This window comes from Capronia epimyces (genome assembly GCF_000585565.1).
Source record: "Capronia epimyces CBS 606.96 chromosome Unknown aczIQ-supercont1.3, whole genome shotgun sequence".
Taxonomy (NCBI): Eukaryota; Fungi; Ascomycota; class Eurotiomycetes; order Chaetothyriales; family Herpotrichiellaceae; genus Capronia; species Capronia epimyces.
Window position 1 is genome coordinate 3,206,761 of NW_006912906.1, and position 16,166 is coordinate 3,222,926.

At 52.8% G+C, this 16,166-nt stretch overlaps 7 protein-coding genes across 7 annotated transcripts; 3 read left to right on the forward strand and 4 right to left on the reverse strand.

The window, feature by feature from the left end:
- Nucleotides 1-1,166: 1,166 nt before the first annotated feature.
- Nucleotides 1,167-1,917, reverse strand: A1O3_04431 (uncharacterized protein; the record flags this gene model as incomplete). Its single annotated transcript, XM_007734560.1, has 2 exons — nucleotides 1,167-1,471; nucleotides 1,557-1,917. 2 exons carry the CDS (start codon nucleotides 1,915-1,917, stop codon nucleotides 1,167-1,169), a joined length of 666 nt encoding a protein of 221 aa, XP_007732750.1.
- Nucleotides 1,918-2,566: 649 nt separating this feature from the next.
- On the reverse strand, nucleotides 2,567-4,916 carry A1O3_04432 (uncharacterized protein; the record flags this gene model as incomplete). Its single annotated transcript, XM_007734561.1, has 3 exons — nucleotides 2,567-3,375; nucleotides 3,427-3,719; nucleotides 3,775-4,916. The coding sequence occupies 3 exons, from the start codon at nucleotides 4,914-4,916 to the stop codon at nucleotides 2,567-2,569; spliced, it is 2,244 nt and encodes a 747-aa protein (XP_007732751.1).
- Nucleotides 4,917-5,827: 911 nt separating this feature from the next.
- A1O3_04433 (uncharacterized protein) lies at nucleotides 5,828-6,914 on the reverse strand (the record flags this gene model as incomplete). Its single annotated transcript, XM_007734562.1, has 2 exons — nucleotides 5,828-6,703; nucleotides 6,759-6,914. The coding sequence occupies 2 exons, from the start codon at nucleotides 6,912-6,914 to the stop codon at nucleotides 5,828-5,830; spliced, it is 1,032 nt and encodes a 343-aa protein (XP_007732752.1).
- Nucleotides 6,915-7,426: 512 nt separating this feature from the next.
- A1O3_04434 (uncharacterized protein) lies at nucleotides 7,427-8,332 on the forward strand (the record flags this gene model as incomplete). The annotated part of the gene is made up of 3 exons (XM_007734563.1): nucleotides 7,427-7,682; nucleotides 7,763-7,852; nucleotides 7,923-8,332. The coding sequence occupies 3 exons, from the start codon at nucleotides 7,427-7,429 to the stop codon at nucleotides 8,330-8,332; spliced, it is 756 nt and encodes a 251-aa protein (XP_007732753.1).
- A 575-nt stretch (nucleotides 8,333-8,907) lies between these two features.
- Nucleotides 8,908-11,253, forward strand: A1O3_04435 (uncharacterized protein; the record flags this gene model as incomplete). Its single annotated transcript, XM_007734564.1, has 2 exons — nucleotides 8,908-10,383; nucleotides 10,429-11,253. 2 exons carry the CDS (start codon nucleotides 8,908-8,910, stop codon nucleotides 11,251-11,253), a joined length of 2,301 nt encoding a protein of 766 aa, XP_007732754.1.
- A 989-nt stretch (nucleotides 11,254-12,242) lies between these two features.
- Nucleotides 12,243-14,341, forward strand: A1O3_04436 (MFS transporter, DHA1 family, multidrug resistance protein; the record flags this gene model as incomplete). The annotated part of the gene is made up of 3 exons (XM_007734565.1): nucleotides 12,243-12,682; nucleotides 12,743-13,861; nucleotides 13,921-14,341. 3 exons carry the CDS (start codon nucleotides 12,243-12,245, stop codon nucleotides 14,339-14,341), a joined length of 1,980 nt encoding a protein of 659 aa, XP_007732755.1.
- A 362-nt stretch (nucleotides 14,342-14,703) lies between these two features.
- On the reverse strand, nucleotides 14,704-16,017 carry A1O3_04437 (uncharacterized protein; the record flags this gene model as incomplete). The annotated part of the gene is made up of 1 exon (XM_007734566.1): nucleotides 14,704-16,017. One exon carries the CDS (start codon nucleotides 16,015-16,017, stop codon nucleotides 14,704-14,706), a length of 1,314 nt encoding a protein of 437 aa, XP_007732756.1.
- Nucleotides 16,018-16,166: the final 149 nt, after the last annotated feature.

The window sequence follows — 16,166 nt, forward strand, 5'->3', positions numbered from 1 at the left end:
CTTGACCTCGACCTTGAACTTGAACTTGACCTTGACCTTGACCTTGACCTTGACCTCGACCTTGAACTTGAACTTGACCTTGACCTTGAACTTGACCTTGACCTCGACCTTGAACTTGACTGAAAAGCGAATGTGCAATATGCAGCTGTTATTCAGATCTGGGCTGGCAAGACGGTTGCTGCGGGTGTGGTGTGATTGAAGAAGAGATGGTCCTGGCCTGTCGATTAAAGATATTCTTATGCAAATCGCGGTTTCATTTTCACTTTGCATGTGAAGCAGTCGAGGAGGTTTCAGACCCGCAGCAGTTGTAACGGCAGTGAGGGTATTGTCACTCTTTGTTGATCAAAGCCAGGCTCAAGGATTAAAGCTTCCGGCAGCATAGTCTGACTGCCTTGTCTTAGATCACCGGTGGTGAGGGAGTCATTTCTTTGTTTGTATCCTTTGTCAGGAGGCCACCCTAGACAATGGACACTGCATAATGGACACCGGACCCTGGATATTGGACACTGGACAATGGACATTGACACTGGACACTGGACACCAGACACTAACACTGGACACTCCTGCGATGCTGTGCGGTGCGGTGCGGTGCGGTGCCATGTGGTGATGGTGTGGCACTGTACTCGTGACTGCTGTTGGACAGCTCCATGTTGTGTCCTTTGCGCTGGGAAATGGAATCTCCCACCCACCCCTCGAGGACATTATTCAACTCGTTCTTCGTTCTGTTGCTGTTGCATCGAATGTCATGCCGTGGCAATCAAAGCCTGGAAAACAGGTATCAGGCGCTGTCTTTGAGGGTAAACAAAGAAGTCATTGTTGGCATATACCCAGAGAACTATCGTTAGCTGACCGGCACGTTACCATTGTCTACCCTTTGTCCAATTGATAGAAACTGCAGATTTGCAAATTGAAGAATAATTGTTCTCTCATTGGTATCTTGAAAGAATGGAGCGCGTGGGAAAACAGGTGTGTCAGCTATGCTGCGCTTCTGGTCATGTGGTCCAGGTCCATTCATTGTCAGCCAGAGCCATACTATTGCTCGTATTCACCCAGCATCACCTCACATTCATAGCAATGCATCGATGTCTCAGTACCACCGCAACCTGTTTGTTCAAGGTGAGCTCGTCAAAGTGTGTCTCGTAGACATCAACTTCACTGCATGACGGCTAGTATCGGTTGTCATCGTAGCTTGTGTCGTTTCGACCTTGGTCGTATGCATCGTCAATGTTGTCCCCAAATCTGTCAACGTCCCCTACTTTCCGACCGACCCAGCCAGAGACGTCCTCGGGGATATCTTCAACATCCTGAACACCATTGTCCCATTTGTTTTCGATATCCTGAGGGATGTCTTCGACGTCTTGAACCTTTTCTCCAGTCCAGCGAGCGGCATTTTCGGGAAAGTTCTCAACATCTTGGATACCATTGGCAACGTCATCCTCGGCTCCATATTTGACATCATCCCATTTGTCCTCTGCAACATGTCAGCAGCAACTCCAGATGTAGAACATGGTATGAAGTATGAAGGAGGACTTTTTGTTTGTAGGCAGCCTACTCACCAACTTTCTCCCCCTCGTGCATCAACACAGCACCACCAAGAACCCCAGCAGCTGCACCAAGGGCAATGTTTCGACCAGTATGAGATTCCTTCGGTGGATCTTGTGGATAATATTCCCCTTGGGCCTGTCGAGTATATTCTTGACCATAATCTCCGCCATAGTTCCCGCCATAGTAGGACTGCTGTGGAGATTCAAAGGTACGTTGGCCGGTTTCCCGGTTGACGTAGAGCCAGCGGTTGTTCTGAGGATCCCACTCTGCAACCCATGGTGCCGGGACTTGAGGGGGGCCGTTGTAGGACTGTTGAGACTGCTGCTGACCGTATTGGCCCTGACCCTGATATTGGTTGTCGTAATAAGACATGGTGAGAATCCCAGGGAACGAGTTGAGATGAGGATGAAACGAGGAGCTAGGAAATCAGGGCGCTCTGGGTAAGGTAGCTTGGCCAAGAGTAGCGGTGAGAGAAGAGAAATTTGGCAGGTGAAACGTTCGGTAAGGAATGTGAGTGCGCAGCGGAAGTGACAGACCAGAGTCACGAACAGCGAACGCAAACTACCAATTGAGTGTGGAATGGAGGGGTAAGGCGCAGTCACAAACTTCAGAGGGAGAGCAAGACGTTGTATGACTGACAACTGACAACGGTTCCTAGACGCGTGTTTGACCTCCACTGGCATCTGGCATCTGGTAGGTCAGATATGTACATGATGCATCAGCTTTCCCGTCGTTTCCGTTTACCTTGGACATTCATCGTATAGGCACCTGATAGGTACAGTCCGCAGTGGCACTATGGCGGCACAGCCCGAGGCAGTTCCCGCGCTGAAAAGCTTAGCGATAACTCTAAAAGCCAAGGCTCAGGACCACCTACAGTACTCCCGTAGTCTGCCAACTCACCCCCGACGTGGGTGATGCCGCGCTACACCCGCGACTCACCCGTCGTAGGGGCTTACTGCCGCAGGCATACAGTGGACTCGGCTGGGTGTTTGGCATTGAGCAAGCAGTATCAGATCTAATGTCATTCAACCGAATCAGCTCCTTGGTATCCCGTGACGAACGATCTCAGCCATGACTCGTCTTCATTCTCGTCCATCATATACGCGTCGAACTCGCGCATCGCATCAGAATCGAAGGTGAACTCAGCCCAGTTGGTGTTTTCGTACGTCGAGGGATCGTACGCCACTTCTGTGGCCTCCTCCGCCATCGTTCTGGGTGGCAAGAGCTGGCGGTGCGGATTGATGTCCGGCGTCAACACGGTCTGTGTTGCATCAATGCCGGACGTCGCCACAGTCGAAGCTTGCTCCAGCGAGAATGGGTCGCTCGTCGCGCCCAAGGCGCTGTAAATCGAGCCTTTACCATCACCAATGCAGTTCTGTAGTCCTTTGGCGTTGATGCATATGGCCCTCTTGTGCTGATACCAAAGCTTCAATTTCCTGAATGCTCCTTCACACGCCTTCGCTTGCGGTAGGTATCCATTTTCCGACACTCTGGCAACCTTTTCGATCGTTGCATCGACAAGTTGGGCAATAGAAGGTTCGCGATCGGTGAGACTTGAGTCGATGAACTGTCCCAGCTTCATCATGCATACCGTGGCATATAGCGTCCATGAAAGGTAGCTGTTGGGCAAAGACCGGGCAAGCGAGTCTGGGAAGGATATGTAGGTCTCCAGAATGCCTTGTATGGATTCCACGCAACTACATAGCGAATTGAAATGTGTGGCCGACATCTCTACTTCGCCATGTACGTTCAGTGGTCTGCGCACGTAGCTCCGGATCGCAATGTGGTTGATACAGAGTCGGGCGGTGTTCATGTGAAACTTGACGAGAGCTGCGAAGGGGTGTCAGGATGCACAGTAGCTGGGCTCGGGTCATGACTTACCTTCATCGACACCAACGGGTACAGTGGACTTCCAGTCCTCCACCCGACGCTGCAGCATGCTCATTTTATACTGCATGGCAGGCTCGTCGAATGTCTGCCCGGATGTACCCACCGACACGGGTGCCAGAATATTGGAAACATCTTCCAGAATCATCTGGAGACGGACTATGCTGCAAAGCCATCGGTCGTGGAGATGAGGCTGATGGCTTTCATTCCGTGACAACACGGCCAGGCAGGAGTCTACTTCACTTGTCGGTAATACGGGCAATTTCTGCCGAAGTAGTGTTGCATTACTGATACAAAAGGCATCAGACATATGACAAATAAGATGGTCTCACTGCATCTTACCTTGACGCTGCATACCAGCACGCTAACCACATCCGAGCTGCCTCCATTGGTCCTTCGGACTGTTCCCCCGCGACCAATCTCGTCGCTCTGTTGAAAAGCCCCAGGTCACAGGCCATAGTCACGGCGGCCGAAACGTGAAGAGTCGAAATGGGACAGTGTGAGCCCGTGGGTAGCATACAGTATTGTGAGTAGAGCAACGCCGCTTGGATAAGCTCCATCGATGGCGTTCCCACAACAAGGATCTCGCGCGCGAGTTGCTCGTGTAGTTCTTCCACAAGTCGAGAGGTAAAGGATGGCAGAATCGCCGCACTTGTGACTGCCAGGAGGGCGAGGAACAAGACTGGGGTTGCCAATCGATGACCTGCCGCCGTCGAGCTGTGAGAGGCAGTTAAAAGAGGCAGTATCGGCCGCATCGTCAGATTATAGTGATTGAGCAAGACTTCCGCAGTAGGCATATCAATCAGGCCACGTCCCACCACGTCATAAGCGAGGTGGTCTCCGAAGGCTGATTGCTGGTGAGAGACGTGAGAGATGTGAGACCGCGAATGATATTCCGGCGGAGGACCGATACCAGGGCCAGACCGATCCAAGTCGAGCAAGACCCTGAACGATTTCGCTAGTTCAGGATTGCCTTCGATGAAGCCTTTGAGCCTATCCAGGAAAATGCGGTCGTCAATCCGATCATGAGCATGAAGATCAAGCTGTCCGAGGACATCTCTGCAGTCAGCGACGTTACCAATCCGTTCTCTGGCCTTGTCCACCACCGAAGCGAGTTCTCTATTACAATTTTCATGGGACGACGTCTCTACAGCGATGAAGTCGTGCGTGGTTGCTTCAGGAGACAATGTGGAAGGAAGAGTCTTGTCTGGGTGCTCCTGCGCCTTAGCGGACAACGCCCTGGTCAATAACTCGATCTTCTCCTCGAGACTTGAGATTTTCTGAGAGGTTTTGATGCGTTGCTTGACCGGGCCGGGCTTGACACATTGTCGAGATCGTCTAGTACATGCTTCGCAGATGTCAGATCCTTGTACCGGGATACATCGGCTTTTGGTGGCTCGGCATGCAAGACATGATTGTGTATTTCTGGGTCGTTTTGCTGATTGATCAACTGTAGAGCCGTTGTCACCAGCGGTAGGTTCCATCGGGACGCGCCATGTGAGTTGTTATATCTTGATCACGCTCGGTCTATGTGCGAGGAACCAGGCCGGTAGTCACTGGTGCCGTGCGCGAGGCTGACAACGATATTTCGGGCCGAACAAGGTCCGACCTGCATCACGTGACTGACATCTTTGTCAGCACAGGGTTAGGGTTAGGGTCCGGTTATTCTGTGCACACCTATTTTCGCTGTGGTTTTCTAAACAGTGCACATAATCTAGTTATTCTGTGCACTCGGTAATATTTCCTAACTTATTCTGTGTAGTTACACCACACCAAAATTTTAGTGTAAAAGTGCACTCACTCTATAGAAATTACTACTTAGTGCACACTCAACTTAGTTATAATGGACTCGTTGTCGATAGGTAGGCTCGGCGTTGCGTTGTTGATCGAGATCTAACACCCTCAAGGTTTGTGTACTTCCTCCTATTGCTTCAGCGCTAACAGCGCCGAGAGCAATAACAGCGCCAACAATAGCGTCAACAACGGCGAGGTGCGCACGCAAGTCAGGGAGAGAGCGTAGGCGTAAGAGAGCGCAGGCGTAAGAGGCACGTTGGAATAATATTGAATGCCTTAAACCGACCAATGAGAGCGCTCCGCTTACGATTATGTGACTGTGCATAGAATGATTAGCGCTATGTGCACTGATTAGCAGACCCCAGCAAAAAGAGGTGTGCACAGAATAACCGGACCCTTAGGGTTAGGGTTAGGCTTAGCCGAGAGGCCGCGGGAGGCACTCTGTAGAGCAACCCCGTATTTGGTCTCATTATACATATAACAGGCCTTACAATGAAATGGTGGATTCATGACCTTCAAGTTGATTGCATGCCAGAGGGTCCTCTTCTGAGGGCATTAGCATTGAAGCCTGGACCACCCTTTTTCGAGAAGGTCAAGATATCTAACTAGGCCTCGCTGCTGCTTTGGCGACCATCTGTTCTAGCGTTTTCAGTGTGTTCCGCAAACTCTGGAAGCTCGGAGCAGCGAGCTCTCCTGTAGTTTCCTGCTCCAACTTCCTTCCTGCGACTCTATCGAAACCATGCTCTCCAACGTCTGGAAATTCCGAGTGCACGCTAACACCGGCAGTGCGTAGTTTTTCAACCGCAACTTCACTCAACGCCGCAGGTACAGCCGAATCATTTCGTCCATGGACGACAACAGTTGGAGGGAGGTCGCCCACGTCCCCGAAGGTCAAAGGATACAATGAACGGTGGCTTGCGGGAATCGCCTCGACGCCTTCGTTGATTACCTTTTCGGTCAGACCTGATATCCCCGTCATATAATCGGGAAAGAGGGCGTCGATGTGAAGAGTCGCGATGATAGCCATACGGGGATCGCTGCTCGGATCGGCGGGATAGGGATATGCAGACAAAACTGGCTGCTTCAACTCGGTGAGAGACTGCTTGATTTTGGTGGTGTCGAAAACAGGTAGACCGAATATATTGCTTCCCTTGGTGAGATATCGTTCGTTGGCCATGTCCAACATTCCGTAGATGGAGACCAACGCAGCTGGCTTTGGGGTGACGGTGACAGAAGTAGTCAAGGCCAGAAAGCCACCCGCGCTGGAGCCCGCAAGCACCACTGGACCGAGCTCGATGCCGATATGACTGGACAGAGATTTCAAGACCCATTGATACGCGTCCACGGCGTCCTCTACCGAAGCATGCGCAGTCACTTCGGGAATCAGGCGATAATCAGGGGTGACAAAGATCCAGCCTCGACTGACGCATGCTTGGGCCAACCAGGACGGGAAGAAGGCATAACGGTCTCCTATGACCTGGGGGGTGTTGTCAGCAGACAGGTCTTTCATGATATTGAGAAAGAGAACTCACCAAGAATCCTCCATGGTAGTGTATCACAACCGGCCGAGGTGACGACGGCTTCGTGGATGGGTACAACACGTCCAGGCTCAACTCGAGACCATCGACTGTCTTGAACGGGATCACCCGGTTCACGTAGCCTTCGAAATTCGCCAGTTCAGCAGCCATTTTTCTACTTGTCCTTCAAGGGCATTCAAGCCAGAGACCACTTTCTAGCACCAGGGTCTGCCGTTCGGATGGAAATCCTCGCTACTTGTAGGTCGATTCTCAACACCAAGGCCTCCCATCGACGATCATGTGGCCGGTTCCGAGATTGAAGCCAGGATGCGAACTATGTCACAAGGCCCGGAATTTATAAGCTGATGTCAGATATATAGTTAATATCTCGACTACCGGGACGGAGATAACAACCCTTCCCCAAATCTGCAACTGACACCTCCAAGACCGATTCTTGGGTAGCGGAGCCAACTGGTGCCGGTGCCGGATTGGCTTAGTCATGCTTTCGGTCTCTTCTGGACCGCACCTGTCGCTGTCGAATACAACAGAGTTCTCAATGACGGGAGCCCTCGGACTGATACTGACTAAGACCGGCATATATAATGCTGCGGCCATCTCTTTGACCTTTGATATTGGTTGCAAGCTAAAAGGCATTCCAACAGCTGCAGCACAGGGTTGTCAATATGGAAAGAGTACTCGTCGTCGGAGCCACGGGGAACATTGGTATTTCCGTCATCATTGCCGCTCTACGTTCAAAGAGAGAGGTCCTGGCCATAGTCCGCAACCAGGCCGCGGCGGAAAAGATCTACAAGCATGTTGGAACGAAAACAGGAATCACGACGGTGGAGGGCAACGTGACCAGCGACGATGGTGTGCAGAAAGTCGTCGACCGCGTCAAGGCCGGGACCCTCCCTTCGTTCCAGCATGTTTACGCAGCAGGTATGAAGACCACAGTTGTCCCTTTTTCAAGTGGCACAGTCCCAGCAGAAGCCAGTTCAGCTGATCAAACATGTCCACAGTGGGTGTTTTCAATGCCCGGTCACCCCTCTACGAGGTCGATCTCAGCTACTATCGTGAGACCATGAAGATCAATGCCGAGTGTGCATTCTGTGAGTCATGCACTCACCTGAAATACTTCCATGACGAGACTAACAGTTTTTCTTTTCCTTTCCATGCTAGCTGCGTACCGAGCCACGATTCCACACTTGCTCGAGCAAGGCCACCCGACATCGACGTGGACCTTGGTCACCGGCGGGGCCGGCACGCAAGGGACTGCCGGCGCCACTGCCGTTTCGCAGGGAGCTCTGTTCTCGCTCGCAGCTGTGGCGTGTCGCGAGCTTAAACAGACCAATGTTCGCTTCAACGAAGCATATCTCGACTATCGTGTCGAGTACGATGCCGAGTGCGAGGGCGAGGCCAACGCATGGAAGTTGAAGGCGTCGGATTACGCGAAGGTGTACGAACAGATCCTGGCGCGCGAAGACATCAAAGGCTGCAGGGTCACCGTAGAGTCACCCAAGGACCTTGAGAAGCTGAGGTACCAGCCGAAGCTGGCAGGTTTGAATACAGCGAACGCCTGGGGCCAATAAGGCGCGCCTACATGTAGGTGGTAGTTTTGCTGCCTCGAGTCATATATGGTACTCTCGAGGAAAGAACCGACCATGGCCATGTGGCAGGAGCAGGTCCCATGCCTCTTGGATTGTACCCAAGTATCGAGAGTATGCGCAGCCATCGTGCGCAGCCATCATGTTCACACCCAGGTATTCTTCCCTCCACTATCGCTATCGTCGTAATCCCTGACATATCTTCACGATTTTGTTGCGAGACTTCTCATGATAACCTGAGCAGTCTCCAGTCTCCATGTTCAATGAACGCATGACGCCATTGGTCAATCGTATTAGAACCTCCTCAATACAAAGTTGGATGATAGGAAATGGGCAACGGCGCAGACAACTCTGAGCATCCCTCAGCAGATGCTCCAGGCCGAGGTAACGGTCAATCAAATAGACCGGGCAGGCCGGAGAAGCAACGGGATGAGACTTCAAATGTGAAACTTCGGCCCCTCCGCTCCTTGTCCCGACGCCGACGTCAGTCAAATATCCCGGCACTTCTACCAAAGAATGAAACAGGTGTGGATAAGGACAAGGAGGACCAAACGCAAAGCATGGATGTCTCCAGGACTATGGCTCACACCATTCAGGAAATGGAGCGTTTACTGGATGAAGCTGTCAAGATTGCTCAAATGGCAGGGTCTGTAGACGACCAGAAAAGAACGAGAGTGGCGACAGAAGAGAGGCCTGTAAGTCCTGCACATCGGTCACGTCAGAGAAGAAAGACCTCGATCCAAGCAACTTTACCTAGCAGGAATCAACATGTCGAGTCTCTTCGGCCGCCACAGATTGGTCCGCGCACCACGTCCACCGGCAGTATTTACGAGAGAAGGGGAAGCTCTCTAGTTCCACAGCCGCCGCCTTTTCTGAGACTCAACGGAGATGATCTGAAGGATGAGGAGAACGAAGAGAAGGATCATTTGTTGGAGGGCGGAGAGAAGCTTCAAGTTCCTCGCCCGGGACATGAACGACATTTCACCCAGGTGTTCGGAATCGATTCCAGGCAGGGAAGCATTAACTTGGCGCACGGAATACCCAGTCACAGCCACAAGATTGATCTCAACGGCGTGAGGCATGTTGATATTGCCGACAGACCAGATGACTTTGACATACACCAGAGCTGCAACCACGCCCCTGTGGCCCGAAACTGGCCAAACTCGAGAAAACGCTGGGCTGCTCTGGGTAGCTGCGTCAATACAGCCTGTCTGGGATTCTTGATCGGCATCTATTCTGGAGAGGTGCCAGCGATTCAATATGTGATCGTCGATTTCGATCGACTCATGATCTTCGGAAACGTCTTTCTGTACTGCGGTCTCGCTATACCAACCCTGCTCTTGTGGCCCCTCCCTCTTCTACACGGCCGGAAACCGTACACTATTGCAGCCTTGACTCTGGCATTGTGTCTCCAAATACCTCAAGGACTGGCAGTCAGTACATTCCGAAGTCCCGATGTGCGAACATATCGCATACTTTTGCTCTTATCTCGGGCGGTCTCGGGACTCGTTTTCGGCTTTGCCAACATCAACAATTTCGGGACCCTTTTAGATGTTTTCGGGGCATCGCTCAAGAGCAGTGAGTCTAACGAAGGATTGGAAGATCCACTTGACGTCCGGCGACATGGAGGAGGAATGGGTGTATGGCTAGCAGCCTGGTCTTGGTGCACAATGGGTTCCATTGCGCTTGGGTTTGTGCTTGGAGCCTTCATCATCAATGGAGCCTCTGTAGATTGGGGTTTCTGGGTATCGTTGATATTCCTCATGTTTGTCCTTCTACTGAACGTTATCACACCCGAGGTCCGTCGGTCGGCCTTCCGGAGAACTATTGCAGATGTGCTCGGCGAGGGCGGTGGCTTCAGCAGGGTGGCTCGAGGGGAGGTCAAATTGCATTTGACCGGTACAGGACCTTACTGGTGGGGCGAAGAGGTGATTGCTGGCCTCCGATTAAGCTGGAAAATGGTCAAGCAACCTGGTTTCCTGGTGCTGTCTATATACACAGCGTGGGTTTACGCCCAATTCACCTTGGTATTGATGGTAAGTCTTGTGAACTGGAGAAATATCTGGGCTCACATTCAGTAGCTTCTTGGAGCTTTGGCATCCACTAGATACCGGTACAAGCCTGTCCATGTCGGACTCTGCGTCCTGTCTCTGGGTATTGGTTCGGTAATGGCGATCCCATTCCAGAAGGCGTCGTGGCTCAGTCGTGCCCGATATCTCCCGCCGCGGACAAACAGTATGACCTTGAAAAGCGCAATCGGTTGGACATCGCATACCCTCCGGCGGACATTGTGGATGGTGTTTCTTCCACTGGCAGCCATTGGCTATGCTCTGACTTCGAAAGGTCCTGTGTTTCCCGTGGCCGTCCCGTGCCTTTTTGCGGGACTTGTCGGCTATGCATCGGTCTTGGGAATTGGCGAATGCTACGCATTGATCATGCAAACCTTCGACACGTCTGACCTGCAGCCTGGAATGACCGGACGGCCAGCACGGCAGTCAGTCATGGGACCATACCGCCAGCAAAGAACCAATTTCTCGTGCTATCCAAGGGTCAGCGCAGGCATAGCGGTCACTCAGTCTCTCAAATTTGTATTCGGGGCGATATCGACGGCAATATGTGGTCGCGTCGAGAGAAGATATGGGGCAGCGCAGGCGGCGGCTATCGTCGCAGGGGTCCTGCTGGCATTGACACTACTTGTAGTGGTGGTCCTGGTCCGCTGGCGAACAGTGCAAATGCTCCCTGGCAGACAGGATGAAGAAAGTGATGCGGAGGGGTGGGAGCCAGTAATACTGGGTGACCCTAGCGGCTTGTCCCGTAAGATCAGTTTGTTGGAGGCGGGAGACCTGACTAGGTGGTCGGAAATCCGACGCAGGAATCGTGTAGAGACTGGCTTGACTCGGCGGTGAACCGGCGAATATGTACTGCGTATCCGTACGGAGTACAGTGACTCCCAAGCCTCAGTTCCTGCAAGCTCGCAAGTTTGAGGCACGAGGCAGGTCTTTTTCCGACCATCTGCGTTTATCATAAGCACGGCATGTAAGTAGACTTGATAAGAGGTGGAGCGTGAGTGGACTCATTTGCGATCGGCCGACGGTACTGTTATGCATCTTGCCAGCGGTAGGAGCGGCAGGGTATGTATGGAGCAGATGTTAGATGTTGGTAGTAAGAAGTCGAAGGTTCTGGTCTAGCTAGGGTGACATGAGACATTCAGGCAAGGCTCAACGTGAGTCAGCACAACTCAGCCGGGCGCCAGCACTGACTAAGCCGCTTAGGCTACCTAGGCTGTGAATGATTGGACATTGCAGCTACTAATAGGGCTCTAAAGGCTAGCAAGCAGCGAAGTCCAGGCACTGGGGCAGGCTAAACATGGGTATTGCTACCGGGGCAAGTTGGCCAATCTTAACTACAGTAGGACCCTGCCCGCCCCGGCGAAAAGCATTTGTTTGGGGCGCCTTAGGACAACTCGGAGGGGTCGGGTCAGGTCAGGTCAGGTCAGGTCGATGACATCCGTTCACCCCCCATTTCGACGACAGCGTTCCTGCGCATCCATCTCGTGTATTAAGTTCACCACAGCTATAACTCGGGAGTTTGTGTTCCTCCTCCGCACCCATCGTCCATAACGCTTTGTATATCTAGCCTCGCCACTATCTTGCCCCTCCATCGAACTCGGCTACCTATTCCAAAGCATAGATTCTACCCATCCGCAAGAGTCAGCCGTCGCGCGACCATTCTCGATCGTTCACCATTGTTATCTCGGCTTTCGAACTCGCTTCTTTGCAAGACGCATACGCTCCCTCTAGCAGTGGATCGTTGAATGGTCTTTATATTATTTCAGCCACTCGAACCGTGATCGTGTGGAAGAGAAGGAAGCAAGACAGCCTACACACTCGCCAAAATGGACATCGTCGACCGTGACCTAGAGCGCGCTGAGATGCAAGCGACCCGGACCTTTTCTAAAGAGAGCAAAGAGCGCCGATCTCTTCGCAGTCCTCTTCGCAGTCAGAACTCACATTCATCCGCCTCTTCCAGTTCCACCGGTTCAAGCGCCTCTTCGGGCACTTCAATGGGACGGATAGCCACCGCACCAAGCCCTAACATCGGCCTCAGACGGTCAACCACGCACCCCATCGAAGACCTGAGAACGGAGACACACCGCCTACAACAGATTCAGACCGTGGGGGCCAGCGTCAAGTCTAGGACGGATTCAAAGCCTCTCCCTGAATTTGGTGGGGGCAAGCCATATCCGCCTCCATTACCGGCGCAGGAAGACTACGTTGTGGAATTCGATGGCATAGATGACCCTCTCCATCCACAGAACTGGCCTTTCAAGAAGAAGTAAGTGAACTGTATTGCAAGCGAAACCCCTGTGGAAAAGCTGTTGCTGAAAACAACCAGATTCTATCTTGGTGCCATCTTGGCATATACCTGCTTGTGTAGCACCTTCACATCCTCCATCTTCTCTTCGTCAACAATGTCGGTTGGTAAATACTTTGGAGTCAGCGTCGAGGTCGCTACCCTCAGCACATCTCTCTACGTCCTTGGGTATGCATTTGGCCCGCTGTGCTGGGGCCCTTTCTCTGAACTGCGAGGGCGGAAAATCCCAATCCTGATTGGCATGTTTGGTTTTTCAGTCTTTTGTTTCGGCTGTGCTACAGCCAAAGACCTTCAAACTGTCATGATCTGCCGATTCTTCACCGGCTTCTTCGGTTCGTGTCCGCTGGCGGTCGTGGCGGCCGTCTTTGCCGACATGTTCGATAACCGCCAGAGAGGCACGGCCGTTGTCATCTTCTCCTCCATGGTGTTCATGGGTCCTATGCTGGGGCCTTTCGTTGGAGGCTTCATCGACAGCTCCTACCTGAAATGGCGCTGGAATCTCTATCTGCCAGGAATCATGGGCTCCGCTGCCTTTATTCTCAACCTTATCTTCTTGCAAGAATCTTACGCACCGATGGTGCTGGTCGGCAAAGCCGCCGAGTTGCGTCGCCGGACTAAGAATTGGGGCATTCACGCAAAGCAGGAGGAAGTGGAGGTGGACTTCCGAGAGCTCATAACTAAGAACTTCTCTCGTCCAATCCGGCTCTTGGTTTCCGAACCCATCATCCTCGCCATCACCTGCTACATGTCTTTCATTTATGGGCTCCTCTATCTCTTCCTGACCGCCTACCCTCTAGTATTTGCAGGGGTCCATCATATGAAGCCGGGTGTCTCGGGCCTGCCTTTCTTCGGGATGGTGGTGGGTATCTTCTTTGTCGCAGGCTACATCATCTACAATGCGAGAGATTACAACAGGAAGCTTGACGCCAATGGAGGCATCCCGGTTCCTGAATGGCGTCTACCCCCGGTCATGATTGGAGGCACGCTGTTTGCTCTCGGTCTGTTTTGGTTCGGCTGGTCCGGCTACAAGGAGTCTGTACATTGGATCGTCCCGACTCTTTCTGGCCTATTCACCGGGTTTGGACTACTGGCTATTTTTATTCAGTGCTTCAACTACCTGATCGACTCATATCTCATGTTGTACGTGGACAATTTGCTATGTTCCCAGCTTCTCTGTTTTACAACTAACGAATGTCTAGTGCGGCTTCTGCCGTCGCGGCGAACACTTTCCTCCGGTCGATCTCCGCGGCCGGATTCCCGCTCTTTGCGCGTCAGATGTTCAACGGTATGGGCATCGAATGGGCCGGGACTTTGCTCGGCTGCCTTGCGTTTTGTCTCGTCCCAATCCCCGTGCTCTTCTATTTTTATGGCAAGAAACTGCGGCAGAAGTCCAAATTTGCCCCCACCATGGCGCTTAAGAAGCCCATCGATGATGACGAGGGCGGTGCTGAGGACGAGGAATTGCAGATGGCTGCATTGTATGCTACTCGGAGTAAAGTGCACCACGATCTTGACACAGGAGGACGGAGGAGCCGGTCGGGCACGAATGGCTCGATGGCTACAACTGCGGCTGCTACTGCTATTGCGCCGGCCAATCATGCGTCCGAGAAGGTCGATTGAAGTGACGGGGAAGGCCTTTCGCCCTTGGTCTTACGTGTCACCATGTCACCATGTCATTCTGGAGATTCTGTCCGAAGTCATGTATCATCGTGATTGCGATTGTGCGGATATTGATAGCCACACAGTACGGTATAATATAAATGTTTGCGCCCAAGACAGTGACAGTCCTGCTTCTACGTTGAGCACGGAGCGGAAATCCGATTCGTCTCATCTTCTCTCCGAGGAAGCCGCCCGTTGCAGACTATAGTTATACAGAATGAAGCTGTGTATGGGTGCCATACCCCCAGTAGGTCGAAACTCTAATTCTTTCCCTCTACACTCCTTGCAGTGACTCGAATCAGGGTCTCGACGACGCTCCTAAGCTACAACCAGACCGCAGTTGCGGCGCCGGCACCTGGGTCCAATTTGGTCCGGGCGACCTCTTTGATCTCGGCACCGTTCCAGCTCAACACAAACACCCACCCGTCCTCGCTGTCCGTTAGCGCTAGGTACTCGACCCCCTGCACCGTCGGGCCTGGCTGGATGGCGTTGGCCCAACCACCGCTGTTTGGGGTCTCGTACATGTACAGCAGGCCGGCGTACAGATCGGCTGGCTCTGATTTGGGCCCAGAGACAGAGGTATCAATCCGTCCGTCATCGGTCAGCTTGTAAACTGCCACGTAACCTTTCTTGCCCGGTTTCAAACCTCGCGTGCTGGCGTACAAATACTGCGGGCGGTCGGCGCGCGAGAGGCTGGTGCGGACCTCGTCGGCCCAGAAATCCTGCTCGTGCTGGTCAGGCGGAATGATGCGCACGCCTTGCTTGTGGGTCAGGGAGACGCCGTCGTGGTTGGTCGAAAACACGTCCACCATGCTGGTATGCTCCTGGACACAATACACATAGCCGCCGGCTGGATGGGGCCAGACGTGGCGAGGTCCGTCATTCGGCCGCGGCGAAATGTGTTTCTCGCCCAGCGTAACACTCCCATCGGTCGGAGACACGGCGAAGGTCCAAATGCAATTCCGTCCAATGTCGGCGATGTATAGGGTGTTGCCGGAGGGCGAGAGGTCCGCGGAGTGTGCGCCATGTCGGAGCCCGCCAAAGTCCATGACACTTCCATTATCGCGTTGAGCTGAGGAGTCGACAAACGACAAGGTCTGCAACAGCTGGTTTGGCGATGATGGTTGTGACGATGATTGTCCTGCGGTATGGTGGGAACCAGCGGTTGTCCCGTTTGTGAGTCTTGGAGGTGATGCCTCGGAAGCGGACTTGGTTTGGGGTGCTACAAAAGTCCCACTATCTCGGTCGATGCTGAAGACCTCGCCGGTCGCACCGCCAGCAGAATACACGGCAACATCGTTGGCGGTGACATAGCCACTCCGTGCCTTTGTCTGGGCTCTGCTGAGCAGTTTGATTTTGGTGGACGAGTCGACCGCGTACGCCACAACTGAAGGCGGCTCCGTCCACGCCGTGGCGTATAGGTTTCGCGTTCCGTTCGTCTTGGGCGGTGAAAGATGAAGCCACGAGTGTGAGCCGATGGCTGCGGTACGGTGTAGGATCCTTAAATTCCCGGAGTTTGATCCGGAGCCAGAACTAGAACTCTTTGTAGACGACTCAGGTGTCGGAGGTGTGAATCGGAGAGTGTAGAGTTGGGGCGTGTTGAAGGTGCCTACCAGGAAGTCGTAGGATTGCGACATGGTCACCAGTTAGTGTGGTGGTAGTATGGCTGTCGTGTCTGCTTGACTGCCTTTCTCTGTCGACCGTCTGAATAATCTCTATCTTTCTTTAACGTAGCATACTTAGTGTTGTACAACGGGCCAATTCCGATGGCAACCTAATAGAGCCG